Raw genomic sequence first — 16,266 nt, 5'->3', positions numbered from 1 at the left:
TCCGATCATATTTAGCAAGTGTGATCAACAAAAACTCAATTTTTAGCTACATTTATATGTGTTTGAAATGTTCTTGTGGCACTGCGCAGACAGAGAATATTATGACTTCAAAGTGCCGTGAGAGTGATACTTTAATGTCACATGTCGATCAGTCTGCACGTCGCCACATAAACTTGATCACACATATTTCAAACACCTCCATGAAATGTATTGCTATAGAAACAAATGCAGCTATTCCTGAAAACAAAAAACAAAAAAAGCGCTACAGGACACACAAATCGGATCTGAACAGTTGTTATACATAGTGTGGAGAGTCAGTGCTTTAAATTGGACATGCCCAAAAATTTAAACGGACAGTGTGAACATAGAAAAAATTATCACAAACCTCTTTCTAAGACTAAGGGGCGTGCACACCAAAGCTTTTTACAAGGCTGAAAACGGCGACTTATTTCAGCCGACTGCCAGCTCTCTTCAGCTAAATGCTCTGGTTGCTGTGATACTTCTGCTTTGCTTATCAATCGTTGTACGATGTGCCGGTTGGTTGTTGTGATAATTGTCCCGCCCATCCTCCATTGTGATTGGACGGCTGTCTGAGAGCTTTTCATCCAAAGTTGAATATTTTTCATCTCTCAGCGCTGAGCATGGAAAAACCGCTGAGAGACAGCTTTCAGCGCGGAAAAAACTGCCAGCTGCCGGCATTTTTAAGTAACCCACCCTTTTATTGGAAATAATTGAAAACATACGCCGGCATAAAAGCTTTGGTGTGCACACCCCTAAAGGAGATATTGTACACTATAAAAATAGCTGGGTTATTTCCAAACCAGCATTGGGTCAAAATGAGACAAACCCTGCCGTCGGGTTACATTAACCCAGAAAGTCTTTATATTTGACCAAACAATGGGTTCAAACAACCCAACATAGGTTAAATTATGTTCGTCCCTTTTTGACCCATGCTTGGTTGAAAATAATCCATCTTTTTTTTAGAGTGTAATATCAGAATTTTTTTTGTGATTGTTGCGGGCACAAAATGCGATGGAATATGCGGGATATTTATGCAATTTTATGCGATGAAATTGCGTGAACTTGCCAAAATTGCGTGAACTTGCCAAACTTGCGTGAACTTGCCAGAACTGCGAGAGCTTGCCAAAACTGCGGGAGCTTGCCAAAACTGCGGGAGCTTGCCAAAACTGCGGGAGCTTGCCAAAACTGCGGGAACTTGCCAATACTGCGGGAACTTCTTAACATTACCATAACAACAGGGGACATGGCTGTGCATGTGTGAAGTAAATGCAACATTTCTCAACTTTCTGCTAAGATATATATGACATTTTGCTATGAAAATGCTGGGATTATGAAATCATGCAAGCCCCGCATATTTGGCGAGCAGAAATCTGCAATGTATGCAGCGAAAGTGCGGCATATTTAAAAAATGCGGCCCTCGCATAAACATGCAGACTTTGGCTGATTATGCATTGAATCATGCGTCGCATAATCATGTTTTTCTGGAGGGACTGTAATATGCTTAGGTTTTCTAAAGAAAAGTCTCATACCTGAACAACCCGGACTAGGGTCTCTGGATAGTTGTCAAAGACAGACTGGAAAGCCTTTGCTGGAAGGCGGAGCACAGTGCTAGGGGCTGCAGCCCTGGCTGAAACGGTTTTATACGGGGCTGGATAACCCTGCAGAATGAGCGGTTCACATGTGAGATCTTTGAAGACTCTGTGGTAAAACAGTTTAGAATGATCAGAATAAGAAACAAATAGGTCAAATGGACGTTCTTACAGTGATAACATCGAGGATGCTGAGAAGACTGTGAACGCTGTCTCCAGGCAAAACATGCTTCACCACCACCACCGTTCCATCCTGAGCCATGGAAAGAAAAATAAATGTAATCCCATCTTTATAAACCAATAAAATAACCTTGTTTTCAGTTGGAAAGTTCAGTTATCCACTAAGGAATGCAGGACTGTTTTGCTCTTACACTCTCGTGGATACACAGTTCGAGATGGCCATCCTGCACCACAAAGATGCTGTCATCAAGATCTCCTGGTCGAAATAATTCCTCCCCCTGCTGGAGCTGCACAAACACCATATGTCGACACAGCTCCAGGAACAGGGGCTTCTCAAAATGACCCAGGACTCTGAGAAGCACATCATGCAACAACATTGGTTCTGGATGTCTTTGTTAAGGGGCATGAGTACTGTAGATACCAACCTGACGTTTTTCAGCATATACAGGACCTCAGAGGGCAGGTGAGAGTTTTGCATGTCAAATACATTTAGATCGGCTTCCAGAAGTGACGGAGGAGGCTCTTTCGGCTGCAGGGTTGGCGGTTCCCTCCGAATACGCAGGATTCTGAGCAAGAGACAGACGGGATGTTAAGATTACGCTTTTGCAAAGACTGTGATTTGCATTTTTTCTGTATCCGTTTGTAATTTTTTCACATACTTGCGAGCTATTGACAGAACTTTCGTTCTTTTTCTGGTTCGCTTTTGAGATACTGGACCTGAGGTCGCTGGTGAGGAGAGGGTCTGTACCTGAATAATAACAAATACACAAATCGCTGCAACGTTGTATCATCATATTACCAAAGTAGAAAAAATACATAATGAAGCTCAGATACCTTCCTCATAATCTTCCTCCCATAAAACAGTACTTTGTCCCTTTTCCTGAAACGATATTTAGGACCCTCGGCTTGCTCTTCTCCTGGAGGAAAAAGATAAAAGTTACACACAAAATCAACACACACACACACGCACACGCATGCACGCACACACACACATTCTGGTTTCCATGTTTTGTGGGGACATTCCATAGACGTAATGCATTTTTTACCATACAAACTGTATATTCTATTCCCCTTACCTGCCCCATTCCCTAACCATTCCCATCAAAATGTCCCCACAAGGTCACAAAAACACTGGTATTCCTATCTTTGTGGGGACAATTGGTCCCCACAACGTGATAATTACCAGGTACACACACACACACACACACACACACAGTTCAGCCCTGTATAAATATGTAAAGTAGCCTTTTTACAATTAACCCTCATTCGTTTGTTCCTCGCTCACCCCTAGTAAATCGCAAAAAACACTTCAGCTGGGTTTTCACAGGCAGGCTGACATATTATGCATATTTTCTCCATAGGCTGGGATATACTCACCTGTCTTGTATCTTTTTTGCATAAAAAGTACAACAATACTGATGAGTGAAACTGCAACAGCAGCTCCGATCAGCACACCAGTCCACTGCATAAAACAGATGAGTTAAATTTCTCTCCTAAACAAGCAATACTGACAAAACAAATGTGGGACCTTCATATACCATTGAGCTCTGTATCTGGTCTTCTATGAAATGCTGTACACGAGCCTTAATCTCACTACCAGACGGTAGAGCGGCCTAAAACACACAAAAGATTGGTGAAATGACCCTTATCAACTATACCGGGCGTACAGGACTGAGAGATCATGATTGACCAACTATAACCCAAAGTCCAACAAGGACAAATTGATATAAAAACTTATTTGAAAGCAAGGTGTTCACTGTGAGATGTCTTACCGGGAATATACTGCAGGTATCGTCTTGTTCTTTGACATTCATACTGTATCTAACAGGTAGAAGAAAACACAAATTAGTTAGCAAACTGACTATTTCAATTAAAAAATATAAAATTGCTGTTTTAATGAGTCATAAAGCAAACTCTATATGGTCAAGAGTGAATGATTGTTTAACTACTGTACATAAAATACACACAAAAAAACTCACATAACTATCGAGCAACTGTGATTGATTGACTCATGTAGACAACTTTTTAAGGAAGTATTAAAAAACATCTTAAGGTAGTATACTTGAACTATTTGTTTAAACTAATTTCACAGTAAAAAAATTAAAATATACAACAATAAGATGGCAAACTATCTTATATTACCAGTCTCCCTGTTTTGAAATATGACACCATGTGATGTTATTTCTGAGTTCCTGTCACAGAGGACAGTCAAACGCTTTAAGCGGGTTATATCTACGGTGGAATTACACTAACATATAAAATAGATCGGACGTCGTATAGAACAGAAGAGCATTGGAAGTTGTCATTGAATTTGTATTAGTTGGACTGCATGACGGGATATGACTTTGCGTTGTAGGTAAACACGGTAACGTTACTGTTGTTTACACAAGCTAGTGCTGAACACGCTCTTAGATACACCGAGTTGTCAATCACTGTAACTAACAAATTTGTAAAAACATAACTTGATCTTATAATGCCGATATTTTCCATGCAAACAATCTAAATAAGTAAATAGAAAATTATAAACACCTACTCAACGGCGTTTCCAAACTCTGTTTTTCACTTTCACTGCACTTCACAAGACCCCATTCATGTCAATAGCCCCCGAATCCTCTATTCAGTATTCCGTGCTCCTATTGGCTGCCTTTGGGTTAAGCTGACCAATCACTGGTGCTCTTTTAAGCACGTGTAACGTGGGAACAGCAGGGTCTTTTAAGCATACTGTTCAAGGTGAGTTTTTGGGTTTTGATTTTTGCCAGTTTTTTAATTAATTTTCTCTTATATGTGAATAACTTATGAATTATTCATTTTAATACGACGTCGGAAAAATACGACACGTATGTGTAATTTTTGCCTTGATAATCATTTTTACTTAAGCAAGGGTGAATTGGAATAAAGTGAGACGAATATCAATTGTGACATTTGTAAAGGAAAATGCGCATTGATTTTCATTTTGTTTTTGTTTATATGGAAACATTTATTTATCGTGATTTAATACTGCTAGTAGCGTACATGCTAACTGCCTAGCTAGCCAATTGCACGTGAAACTGTAGTGTGCTGTAATTTTTTACCATGGTAACCGCCGTTTCAATCAAAATGACATAGTTATTACCATTTTTTGTTATTGCTCCAAAATTATACCGTAATAATATTATGCTTTCAACAAATGTAACCTTGAGAGGCTTCAAACTAGAGGTTTCATTTTATAGCTGTCCAACTCGCACAAGATGTCACTGATGACTAATGTGGGACTCAGACATGACAAATAGACCTAAAGGGATAGTTCACCCCAAAATTTAAATTTTGTCATCATTTGTTGTTACAAATCCGCATAAATTCTAGGAAAAAAGAATACTATGGAAGTAAATGGAGTCCACTAACGGTTTACAAACCCCTCAAAATATCTTCCTTTGGTTTCATCAAAACAAAGCAATGTATACAGGTTTGTAACAACATGAGGGTGAGTAAATGATTACTTTTCATTTTTGGGTGAACTATCCCTTTAAAACTTACTGTCTTTTATACATTCAATTTGTGCTATATACACTTGTTTATAATCTCTCTTTAAAGGTCATTGCTGGAGATACATAGCCTGTAGATGGGGGTCCTGTCAACTCTTACACGGGGGCTCGTGAGAGGAGCTGACAGAATGTCCGAGTTCACGAGCAAACGCGGGCCCAATACCTTCTACAAGAGCCGAGGTGCCAGACCCACCGGAGTGCTGACCTCCAGCAGAAAATTCATTCCTGTCCGGGCTATGATACCAGAATTTGTGGTGCCAAACTTGGAGGGCTTTAACCTGAAACCCTATGTATCATACAAGGCTCCAGCAGGAACGGAGCAGCCCATGACTCCAGAGTCTCTCTTCAGTCAAGTGGTGGCTCCACAGATCGAAAGAGACATTGAGGAGGGCGTTTTCAATAAGGACAATCTTGAGAAATATGGATTGGAGAAAACACAAGATGGAAAGTTGTTCAAGCTGTACCCCAAAAACTTTGCCCGTTAGCACTTTCTATATTTCAGAAATGTGCAATGGACTCTAAGCAGCATTTATTTTGTAAAATGTTTGCAATTGTAATGTTTTGTTAAGCCCTTCAACAAGCAAGAGTCATCAAAGATTAAAACTATTTCTTACAAAGCCATTTCTTTAGAAATTATGCATCAGTCAAGTCAGTATTGCAGTGATGCAATAATAATATTGGCCTCATGTTGTAATGGAGAACAACCAACTGACAGCAAAACTGCTTATATTTATGCTTAATAAATGTCTACACTTAGATTTAGTGGTTATATTTTATTGTACAAATTGCATTTTTGTAATAAACAGTCAGCATATTTGAAATATAATTTGAAAATGACACTTGGTTTGTCTGAAATAAAAATATCCCAAATTGCATATATTTAAAGCAATACTGTAGTTACAGTAGGACACACAATAGAAACGTATAGGTCCAAATAACTTTAACCTAGAAGGTTATTTGAAGAGCAGCATTGTCATTCATTACAGAAGCAGGAAGGAGTTTCAGGACGAGTGGGCAGGATCAGGCGCTTCCTGTTTTTCTTCCGGGCTCCAGTCCCATCTCCAAACGTGCAGCATGTGGTCGTAGAAAGAGCAGGTAGCCAGCAGGCAGGACAGAGACTGCGAGTCTTTAACAGAGAGAGCGGGAGGTTCTGGAGCAGAACTTTTTTCTGGTTCTGGTACGTAGCGCCCAGAGTCATCCTCCAGCGACATGTCAAAGCTGGCAGTAGGGGATTCATACTGGATCCTGAGGTGACCTCCAGACTCAGAGAGCCCGACGCTGGTTTTTGGTGGCTCCTGAGGAGAGGGGGGAGCGGAGTAGCTAAGGGGTAATCTGGACCAGTCTGCTCCGTATGCTAAAGAGTTATGTAGAATATAAGAAGCCAGGATCGGGCATGGTGCATCTTGTCCATCTGTAAAGACATGTACTGAACAGTAAACAATGATTATATATTAAGATGATTAAGGTCTTTAGCCTGAAAATGGTTTAGTAGCCAGGGAGTGCACGGGTCCCCCTGTTATACTTTGTTTTAATGAGTTAAATTTAATGCCTTGCCTATACTGACAATATCAAGATCACTAATCTAGAATTCTATTAAAGGGACACTCTACTTTTTTTGAAAATATGCTCATTTTCCAGCTCCCCAGAGTTAAACATTTGGACGTTGTGCCCGAAAATGGTCCCCTGCTATTGAAAGATACTAAGGGGACGATTTTCGGCTGCTGCATAATATCATTGCGCCTCCTGCAGCCATGTTACGACAGCAAAGTCCTTGATTGTTACGCCAGAATGAGAGTATAGTTCTTGACCATATCTGCCTAGAAAATCGCAACTTTTAATTTTCCGTCAGTCTTAGTACACGATGTAACTAACAAAGAGTCAAGTTTTAAATAGGAACAATATCAAAACTCTTTGATTATTTTTAAGCGTGATACTAATGGGCTAATCAGATTCAATGGATTGTGCTAAGCTATGCTAAAAGTGGTAGCGCCAGACCCGAAGATCAGCTGAATGGATTCCAGAACGGTACGAATCAAATGTTTAACTCTAGGGGAGCTGGAAAACGAGAATATTTTAAAGTGGAGTGTCCCTTTAAGATGGAAATGAACACCTAATGGTTTAAAGCTTTGTGTCCTGTATGATTTATGTGTTTTATATACTTACCTATAGCTTGCTGGCAGTGGAGAATATGGAAATCATTATGCATACACGCGGCCAGCAACAAGTGCTCGTGATTTGGATGCCACTTGAGTCTCCAAACGCCCCCACCAACAGCAGTCTCACTCAAAGGCTGCTTCATGTTCCTTCCATCCCATAACAACACGTTCTCATCGTAGCTGTATGGGAGAAAACAACAGCTCATTTGCATTTGTAAATAAATGCATACGGTACTTTGTTTTCTTGATGATTACTTTAGAAGAAGCCACTTACCTTCCAGTGGCTAGTATGTGTTCTCTGTGAGGGTTACTGTGTATGCTGCACACTCCCATAGTGTGTCTGTAGACAAAGGGGCAATATTTATTGAATGAAAATGGTGACAGAATAAAGGCTAACATTTTATAAATTCAGGGCAATCTGCAAAATAAAATTTTACCTCTTGCTGGTGAAGGTGGGCAAAGTGGGACCCATTCTTAAATCCCAGCCCTTTAGTTTGCAGTCATCACCACCTGATAAACAGATAGACAGCAATAACATGGTCAAATATACATGTAGAAAGAAATATAAAACAAAGACAACACAAGCATCACAGTAACAATATATCTAATGTTGATAAAATACCTTGTAATGTTGAAACTCACGGATTCAAAGTAAATAAATCGTATTCCTCTTACCCGAATAAACAACCTGAGTATCCCAGTAACTAAATGCAGAGATCCACGCCTCAAAGTCATGAGCTTTCCACTGACACTCGGCAGTCAAACCAGCTTCCCCCAGAGACAGCACTGTGAGAGAGCCAGTGGAGTCACTGGACACCACACGGACATCATTGCTACGAAGAGAGAAGAGCAAGCATTAAATATTAAGACAGAGCAATGTAATGGCAAAGCGTGAAGTAGGCAGGAGAGTGCCTTACCTCTCGCCTCTCCCTGTAGACCAATCCAATGATAATGCCAGCCTGTCAGGACCCAACACTGTGCTTAACTCACATTCCAGAACACAGGTGCCCTGCTACTGGAGGCAAAGTAAAAAGATAGACAAGCAGAGGATACTTAATATACAACAAATACGGCAATGAAAACATTAAAATAGTGTGCATTTAACATCTACAATACCTAAAAAAATCTACTGACAGCAAGGCTTCAAATAAAAAGCACCATTTACTACCATTATAATGCTTGGAACAGCCAGGATTTTTTGTATATAACTCTGATTGTGTTTGTCTAAAAAAAGATAATCATATACATCAAGGATCATATGAGGGTGAATAAATCATGGGTTTTCTATTTTTGGCCGAACTATCCCTTTGGCTGCAATGCTTTGCCCATCTGCCTGATGAAATATTAAGTCTTCTATTAGTCCATTACTGCACACACAATTTTGTTTGTTTATTCAAACTGAATGACAAGTTGAAATTATTTTCGCTGGTACAGACAGCATGCAGGATGAGTTAAATTTATCACCTTAGGCTCGTTAAGTTTGTACAGCTTAATTTCTCCTCCAGCGGTGGCCATACCCAATAGTGGGTGCTCTGATATCGGCACATGACACCTGACGAAAATAAAACATTACATTCAAAAAAATTATAAACAAAACACGTGCACAGAATAAACGACGTACAAAACTATATTTACATGCAATAAACGCACAGGGAATGCACGGTGCTGCCTTGCTTCAAAACACAAAAACCATTAAAAAATGCTAATGGATTTAATGGTTAAAATAATGAGAATAGAACACCATAAAACGCCATTATATCCCAACGCAACAGGGCCCAAAACAGACCACATTAAAGGGATAGTTCATTCACTCTCATGTTGTTACGAACACGCATACATTTCTTTGTTCTGATAAACACAAAAGAAGATATTTTGAGAAATGCTTGTAACAAACAGGAAACAAGAATACAACGGCAGTAAATGGGGTCCACGAACAAGTACATTTCTCAAAATATCTTTCTTTGTGTTCATCAGAACAAAGAAATGTATACATGTTTGTAATAAAACGAAGGTGGGTAAATGATGACAGAATTTTTATTTTTGGGTGAACTATCCCTTTAAGAAATATTGAAATGGTTTAAATGGTAAACGGCTGATTGTTCATCTGTAATAGAAAAGCTTTAGAAAAAGTAATGTTGGGTTAACTTTAGTGACAAGAATAAACATAAGCACAACATCTATAATATGATTCACCTACCACTTAAGATCCAGTATAGCAGGAGTGTCTATGCGTTGAGTCTCAGTGAGTGGAGGGCTAAATGATCGCTGTGTGTTACATTGAAACAGATATAGTCGACCTATTCTGCTCGGTGCAATACATTCCTCTGCTGTCTGTTGTTAACAGAAAAGACATATTTAGTATTTGGCTTCTTAAACTGACTGATATAAACGACTAACACTCTCTTAGATCAAATTCATGTTTGTGTTAATACCTTATCATCGCTTTTTTGAAGTTGGTAAGTCCCACATGCCACAATATGAGACCATTCTGGTATAGGACACCACTCCACCGTATCGGCGCTTAACTCCGTATCAAACACTTGAAGTGTTCGGGTTCGTGACTGCCAAACCATTTTAAAGAGCTCTGCATTAGACAAGGCACAGTCCGATGGGATAATCGGACTACCTTACCACAGAGTGGTGTTTACTGTGCACGTGTCCTCAGTCTATGACACACTTGCGCAGCATATCAGAACAGCTCCCATTGAGTTATTGGTAGTTAAAATGTAAAAATTAAGTCGATTATGTAAACAACTGAATTGTTTCAATTATAATCACACACAGCGGCAGTTCTTTGACATTTTCGTGTAACTTCCTAACGTCTGGCTGTGGCGAGTTCAACAGGAAGTGCGTGACAGAACAACTTCCGGGTGGTTGAAAGCAGATTGGTTGCGCGTTTAAATCGCGTCGGGTTTTGTAGTTTCTGATAAGTAACGATCGAGGATTGATCATAACAAAAATCAATCGGTAAATTGCTATGGAAAACAATACTACCGAGTCAAAATCTGTCCTTTGCACATTGTTAGATAAAAACGATCAGCGCAAGTATGTGTTTTTTACGCAAAACAAACCAGGAAAAGACATAGACATAGGGTGAGTTTGCAAAATCTCGTTTGTTTATGAAGACTAGTACGTTTATGTTACGATATCCTGTTTCTTACAGATTTACCAATGGTGAAGATGTCTGGAAAACACATTTTTCAGAGGAGATCCTGTCTCAGTTTGTATGATTTGCTTTATTTAGCCTTTTAAAATGTACACATGACATATTAACTACGCGGCGCTGTTGAAGACTTGATTCTGATTGGTCAGTCGTGACAACTCGTAAAACACCGATAGGAATACTTTTGACAGGCAATACTTATGTTAAATGTTCGCTATTTTCTAATGACAGGTAACACTTTTTTATAACTGAAATATCACTGATAAATAGTTTGTGTCTAATTATTTATTCAAGTAGCAGAGTAATAAACGAGATGATGTACATTAAGTCGATTGTTATCTTAAAATAAAGTCCTTTAAGGTTTATTTTCTCCCCATATGTTACATTCTTACAATAATTAAAAAGTTAAAATTTTTTAACAGATGAAAAAGTTTTCATTAAAGTCAACAGAAGATTATACTCTCAAGCTAAAGTAAGTCTCTATGAAAAAACAGCTTGATGAATAAATAAGGTTGTCAAAAGCTTCAGTCCTCTTAAGATAAGTCCCCTGTGTATCTGAACAGATGTGCATGTAAGGCTGGCAGTGCATTCGTGAGCCTACAGGAGGGAAGTGCAGTGCTACATTTAGGACCTGAGCCCACAGACTTCAGTCTGACTCTGTCAAAACTCACTGACTCTGAGGGAAAAACAGAAGTCAAAGACCTGCTCTTTAAGATGGCTGACAGCCTGACACAGCTAGAGAATGCAGGTAAAAAGATTAATTTAGCCACTACACTCTTATTTATATAATCATAATAAATTCTTTACATGGGCTACTACATGTATGCGGTTTTCATTAAATTTAGGCACAGCATCTTCATTTAGTCCATTCAAGAGCCTTCAGAAAAGAAATACTGGTATGTATTTAATGGCTTTACCTTTAGTCGTCATATGTATTTGTACATTTCAAAGTTTAAAAAAAGCTTCCTATTTTAGAATTTGAACTTAGAAATCGGCCAAGCGGTCCAACAATTGCAGTTAGAAAACGCCTTGTTGGGGATTCTCTAATCAACCCAGGAACAAGAAGGTACTTTTTTATCTCAGAAACATGGTTGAAAATGTTTGTGAATATAATTTTTTTACTTTAAAGTCTCCCTGTAGACGATAATTGTATCACTTAAAACTCATCATTGAGCATCATAATAGCATATTTAAACGTTTATCCTGTGATAGCAATTTTTTTCTACATTCTCTAAAATGGCTTGATTGCAGTTCCCTATAAATATCCAAATTAGCCTCCGCCTCCCAATTCAAAGGCTGCGACCTTAAAGGGACACTCCACTTTAAAGAAAAATATGCTTATTTTTTAGCTCCCCTAGAATTAAAAACATTTGATTTTTACAGTTTTGGAATCCATTCAGCTGATCTCCGGGTCTGGCACTAGCACTTTTAGCATAGCTTAGCATAATCAATTGAATCTGATTAGACCATTAGCATCGTGCTAAAAAAAATAACCAAAGAGTTTCAATATTTTTCCTATTTAAAACTTGACTCTTCTGTAGTTACCGTAGTGATATTACGCAGCGCCTGAAAATAGTCCTCTGCTATTGAAAGGAACCAAGGGGACTATCATCGGGCATTACGTAATATCACTACGCCTGCTGCAGCCATGTTACAGCAGTAAAGTCCTTGATTATTACACCAGAATGAGAGTTGAATTGGGACAAAGCTAATCGCACAGCTCTGACCATAGATATGAATATGCAAATTAGTCCCCGCACGTGTAAATGGATGCTAAATTCGGTAGTTTCAGACACATAACTGCTAAGTGTGTTTTCACAATGCATACGTGAACTGCGCGCTTGCAGCACTAACTGTTTTAAGCGCTGATTTTAACAGGTTAGACCATTACACACTGCACTTGGGTTTAACACGTGTAAGTTCAAATGTGATGATGTTATTGGTTATCTGTGCGTGACGTAGAAAACATGGCGATTTCAAACCGCGGGAATGTAAAACTCAAAAATTATCAATAAAATAGTTGTTGAATGATGAATTTGCAAATGGGTTGTCATAAAGCATATTAAAACACCATATACATATAAACAACAATAAAAACTTGATTTCCACCACAGTGGTACTTTAAAGAATCGTGCTCTGTGTTTTCTCACTGGCTATTACATCTGTTTATTTCATAGGAAGAAATCTGCGACAGGTGTGGCCTTTGACGACGGAGATGATGAATAATATCAGAAAACACAACCTGATCTTTAGAAATGGTGAAATTGCTCTTTTTAACTAAAACAACACTTTCTGCATGTAAAGGTTTTTTTATGTAGGCTACATAATCACACTATGAACTGTTTAAGTCATCAAACCAAAATGTATTTAAGATTTTGTTGGGAAAAAAACTTTTAATGTATGTATATATCATTTTGTGTATTTTTTACAGTATGATACTTTTTAGAATAAAATAATGTTTTAAATAAGTGTTTCTTATAAATACTGTGTGTGTGTGCATAGGAAAAAAGTCACAAGTCAATTTGACAATTTATTGAATTATTCTCTTTTCTTCCTGGTTATATTAAAAACATCACTTCACCCCAGTTAGCACAAGAGAATGGAAACAATAAAAGTAATTGAAAACAAGCATTAAAGGTTTAGTCAATCTTGTTACAAGGAAGTCCACCAGAACAAAGGTTTTACTGGATGAAAAACGTTCATAAATATTTAATCGTATTCACATGTACTGAAGTTACATTCCAAAGAAAGATAAAACTAAATACCCCATCGTCCACAAACAAGATTAATTGAATGCTATTTTGAACAATACAGAATCACACACATCTGCTGGTGTCTTAAATCACTGCACGTCAATTTCAAAAAGCAGCTTGTTCTCATCTTTAGTTAGGCTGTTGAGGTTTTCTGACTTTTGATCATTAACTAAATACTTGTTTAAGGTTTATTAGGTCAGTTTCCAAATAGCTGGTCATAATTACAGTAGGTTACGTGTTTTGTTTCCCTTTGGTTATCACATATGTCAAAACTGCACTAAGGGCAATCCAATCTGTGCATGGTCTACTCTTAAATCTCTATCTAAGGAGCTCCAAAATAGTAATACATATGCAGCAATGTCAGAAAAATTAGACACCATTTATAGTACTAAGTGCTGACCACTGTGCAAGAATCAGAGACTACAGTCACAGAGCAAAAGGACTTAGCGAATGAGTCCAGGATTTAGCAGAAGAATAATTTCAACTTAACAATGTAATGGTTTAAGGTACAAAATAAATAACGATACAGTGAAAACATATTGGATCTCACGTATAAAACAATAAAGAGCAATGACCTGATTTCTGTTTATATGCAATAACAGTGACTTAAAGTTCACCTTTGGCTTCACAGTGATAGCTTATTATGGACACGTCTACTGACATCTGGTGTGAGGAGTGTTTTAAATGACATCTGGTAATATGCAGTTTTTAACCATTAGCAATAACACAAATAAAACTTTTACCAAGACAGACACTGAATTTAAATGATACATCTCGAAATTCATTCATTAAAATAAACAAGAAACCCCCTATATATCAGCACAAAACACCTTTATGCCGCGTACATTCAATTATAGGACGATACCATAAACATCCAGCTTCTCTTTATCAGGGCTGGTTGAGTCACTGATGTAAGAACTTCAACGAAGGTGCACGGATACATTTGCATTCTTCAACAATTCAAAAGTACAACAGATCCGTTGCAAACATTTAAGCATAAGAAATTTTCTTCAACCCACAACACGACAGGCTTGTCTTTAGAGCATGCTCTCTATAGAATAAACAAGTTCGGTCCAAGAAAAGAAAATCTATGTATAGTTACACTGGTTTCAAATGAACTGGAATTAAAATAACGGCAAAGGAGGATGAACACAGAGGGGTCATACAGTATCCTGTGAAGGGAGAACACTACTTTTATTTCAAACTTCAATGTGTGATCGGTTTATAGATCATTCAACCATTTTCAAATTGAAAGCGATACCAAAATAAACACCACATGATGACCACGAGGCCAGTTTGTATTTTTTAGAAATACATTCTTTTCCAGCAGGCTTGAATCGAAAAGGACACATTTCCATTAACCGTCATCTCCGTAACGCAGCTTGTGGCGGAGTCCTGCTCACTCTCTCTGGTCTGATCATGTTCAGGCACTGACTGTATCTCTGTTTAGAGCTCCCAGAGGAGCCGTTCTCTCGCTCTGCTGCTGAAGTGCAAATGGAAATAAGAACGACCCGCTCGCGTGGCCAGCGAGATGGATCCTCTCCAAGGAGAAAAAGCGCACAAATGTCTTTCACTTTACAGACACGTGTCTGAACTTGAGGCTTGTCTGTGAGATTGACAGCTGTTTTAGCACAGTGTGTCTGTGTTAAAGGATAACTGCACCTGGGAAATGACAAAACACGACAATCAGTAAAAAGACATTGATTTGTAATGAACTTTAATCTTTACGGATTGAAAAGAGTCTCACTTTTTGCCAAGTCTTACATGGCTTACACTAATTCAGCCAGAATTAAAGGCGGGGTGCATGATTTTTGAAAAACACTTTGTAAAAGGGAGTCGGGACGGCTACCAAAAAACACTTGTAGACAATCAGCAGTAAGGGGCGTGTCTACTAACCAACATCATTGCCTGGGTTGCGTATGTGTGGGGCGGCTTATCAAAAGAAGGTCCAGATTGTATTGGGGTGGGGGCGTGTTTGTTTAGGTGATTTCAAATGTCAACATTGGCTTTCAGTGATCATGCACCCCGCCTTTAATACAGTAATGCATCTTCCTGTTTTAAAATTATAACACGTTGAGCAGAACATCAATTGGTTTGTTGTGACTGATGGGAAATATATTTATAAATCATTACCGATTTACAACAAGATTTTATACTGAACTAACAAAGAATGTAACGGCATTTATTAATGTATTGCTATTCATTCACAATGCATTTAAGTTTACATGAACTGCTTGTAACGTTCATATTAGTTCATATAAAAGTTTATAACCTTGATTTTGGTGATAACGTAAATTATAAATCAAAACCGGACCAGACAGTTTACAAGAAAAAGCCTCATGAGCAATTCAATGCAAATGTTAACCCTACACTCTAAAAAATGCTGCGTGATTTTCAACCAGCGTTGGGTCAAAGAGGTACGAGCCCAGCAGCTGGGTTAAAAAAAAAATAAGCCAGAAAATGTTTATATTTGACCCAACAATGGGTTAAAAGAACCCAGTATTTTGCATAAATACAACCCAGCAGGCTCTGCTCGTCCCTTTTTGACCCAATGCTTGGTTGAAAATAACCACAAGTTTTTACAAAGAGTTTTAACCATACTGATATCTCAGATGTCAATATTTGATGGCTTAAATACCAATGCGGGGTCTCTAAGGCAGTGGTTCTCAAACTATTTGGGTGTGCGGCCCACCTTGTGTACGGTCCATTTCTTTGTGGCCACCCAAAGAAAATGTGTGACATAAAACATTCTAAAACTTGAAAATAATCAAAACATATAATGTAGTGCTGTTGGTAGTAGCCTTAATTTTTTTAGGTTTAATTACACAGACTTTATCATGAATTATTGTATTTTATAAACTGTCATAAAACTGGGGGCCCCCT

General features: G+C 38.3%; 5 protein-coding genes across 5 annotated transcripts in view; 2 read left to right on the top strand and 3 right to left on the bottom strand.

The window, feature by feature from the left end:
* The window catches only part of pnpla7b (patatin-like phospholipase domain containing 7b), a 103,444-nt gene extending 99,810 nt beyond the window's left edge, over window positions 1–3,634 (bottom strand). The window contains exons 1-9 of the mRNA XM_065250401.2: window positions 3,563–3,634; window positions 3,329–3,403; window positions 3,168–3,252; window positions 2,625–2,707; window positions 2,450–2,538; window positions 2,216–2,356; window positions 1,982–2,141; window positions 1,783–1,863; window positions 1,551–1,679 (exon numbers count right to left, since the gene is read on the bottom strand). Of these exons, the coding sequence (XP_065106473.1) occupies window positions 1,551–1,679; window positions 1,783–1,863; window positions 1,982–2,141; window positions 2,216–2,356; window positions 2,450–2,538; window positions 2,625–2,707; window positions 3,168–3,252; window positions 3,329–3,403; window positions 3,563–3,604 (885 nt within the window). The 5' untranslated portion in view covers window positions 3,605–3,634. The remainder of the gene's footprint in view (window positions 1–1,550; window positions 1,680–1,782; window positions 1,864–1,981; window positions 2,142–2,215; window positions 2,357–2,449; window positions 2,539–2,624; window positions 2,708–3,167; window positions 3,253–3,328; window positions 3,404–3,562) is intronic.
* Window positions 3,635–4,364: 730 nt separating this feature from the next.
* On the top strand, window positions 4,365–6,137 carry mrpl41 (mitochondrial ribosomal protein L41). Its single transcript, XM_065250405.2, has 2 exons — window positions 4,365–4,520; window positions 5,361–6,137. The coding sequence occupies exon 2, from the start codon at window positions 5,389–5,391 to the stop codon at window positions 5,794–5,796; it is 408 nt and encodes a 135-aa protein (XP_065106477.1). The 5' UTR covers window positions 4,365–4,520; window positions 5,361–5,388; the 3' UTR covers window positions 5,797–6,137.
* dph7 (diphthamide biosynthesis 7) lies at window positions 6,070–10,318 on the bottom strand. The gene is made up of 9 exons (XM_065250402.2): window positions 9,900–10,318; window positions 9,665–9,798; window positions 8,932–9,019; window positions 8,385–8,479; window positions 8,143–8,300; window positions 7,905–7,977; window positions 7,742–7,807; window positions 7,475–7,647; window positions 6,070–6,722 (listed from the first exon to the last, which is right to left on the bottom strand). The coding sequence occupies exons 1-9, from the start codon at window positions 10,038–10,040 to the stop codon at window positions 6,313–6,315; spliced, it is 1,338 nt and encodes a 445-aa protein (XP_065106474.1). The 5' UTR covers window positions 10,041–10,318; the 3' UTR covers window positions 6,070–6,312.
* A 15-nt stretch (window positions 10,319–10,333) lies between these two features.
* Window positions 10,334–14,687, top strand: paxx (PAXX non-homologous end joining factor). Its single transcript, XM_065250404.2, has 7 exons — window positions 10,334–10,560; window positions 10,631–10,691; window positions 11,053–11,102; window positions 11,194–11,378; window positions 11,476–11,526; window positions 11,606–11,696; window positions 12,808–14,687. Exons 1-7 carry the CDS (start codon window positions 10,445–10,447, stop codon window positions 12,854–12,856), a joined length of 603 nt encoding a protein of 200 aa, XP_065106476.1. The 5' UTR covers window positions 10,334–10,444; the 3' UTR covers window positions 12,857–14,687.
* Window positions 13,148–16,266, bottom strand: part of abca2 (ATP-binding cassette, sub-family A (ABC1), member 2) — a 90,019-nt gene continuing 86,900 nt past the window's right edge. Inside the window, exon 49 of the mRNA XM_065250399.1 lies at window positions 13,148–15,045. Within this exon, the coding sequence (XP_065106471.1) occupies window positions 15,010–15,045 (36 nt within the window). The 3' untranslated portion in view covers window positions 13,148–15,009. The remainder of the gene's footprint in view (window positions 15,046–16,266) is intronic.

This window comes from Paramisgurnus dabryanus, chromosome 5 (genome assembly GCF_030506205.2).
Source record: "Paramisgurnus dabryanus chromosome 5, PD_genome_1.1, whole genome shotgun sequence".
NCBI lineage: Eukaryota > Metazoa > Chordata > Actinopteri > Cypriniformes > Cobitidae > Paramisgurnus > Paramisgurnus dabryanus.
The sequence above is the reverse complement of the archived record's forward strand: the minus strand, read 5'-3'. Positions and strand labels throughout refer to the sequence as shown.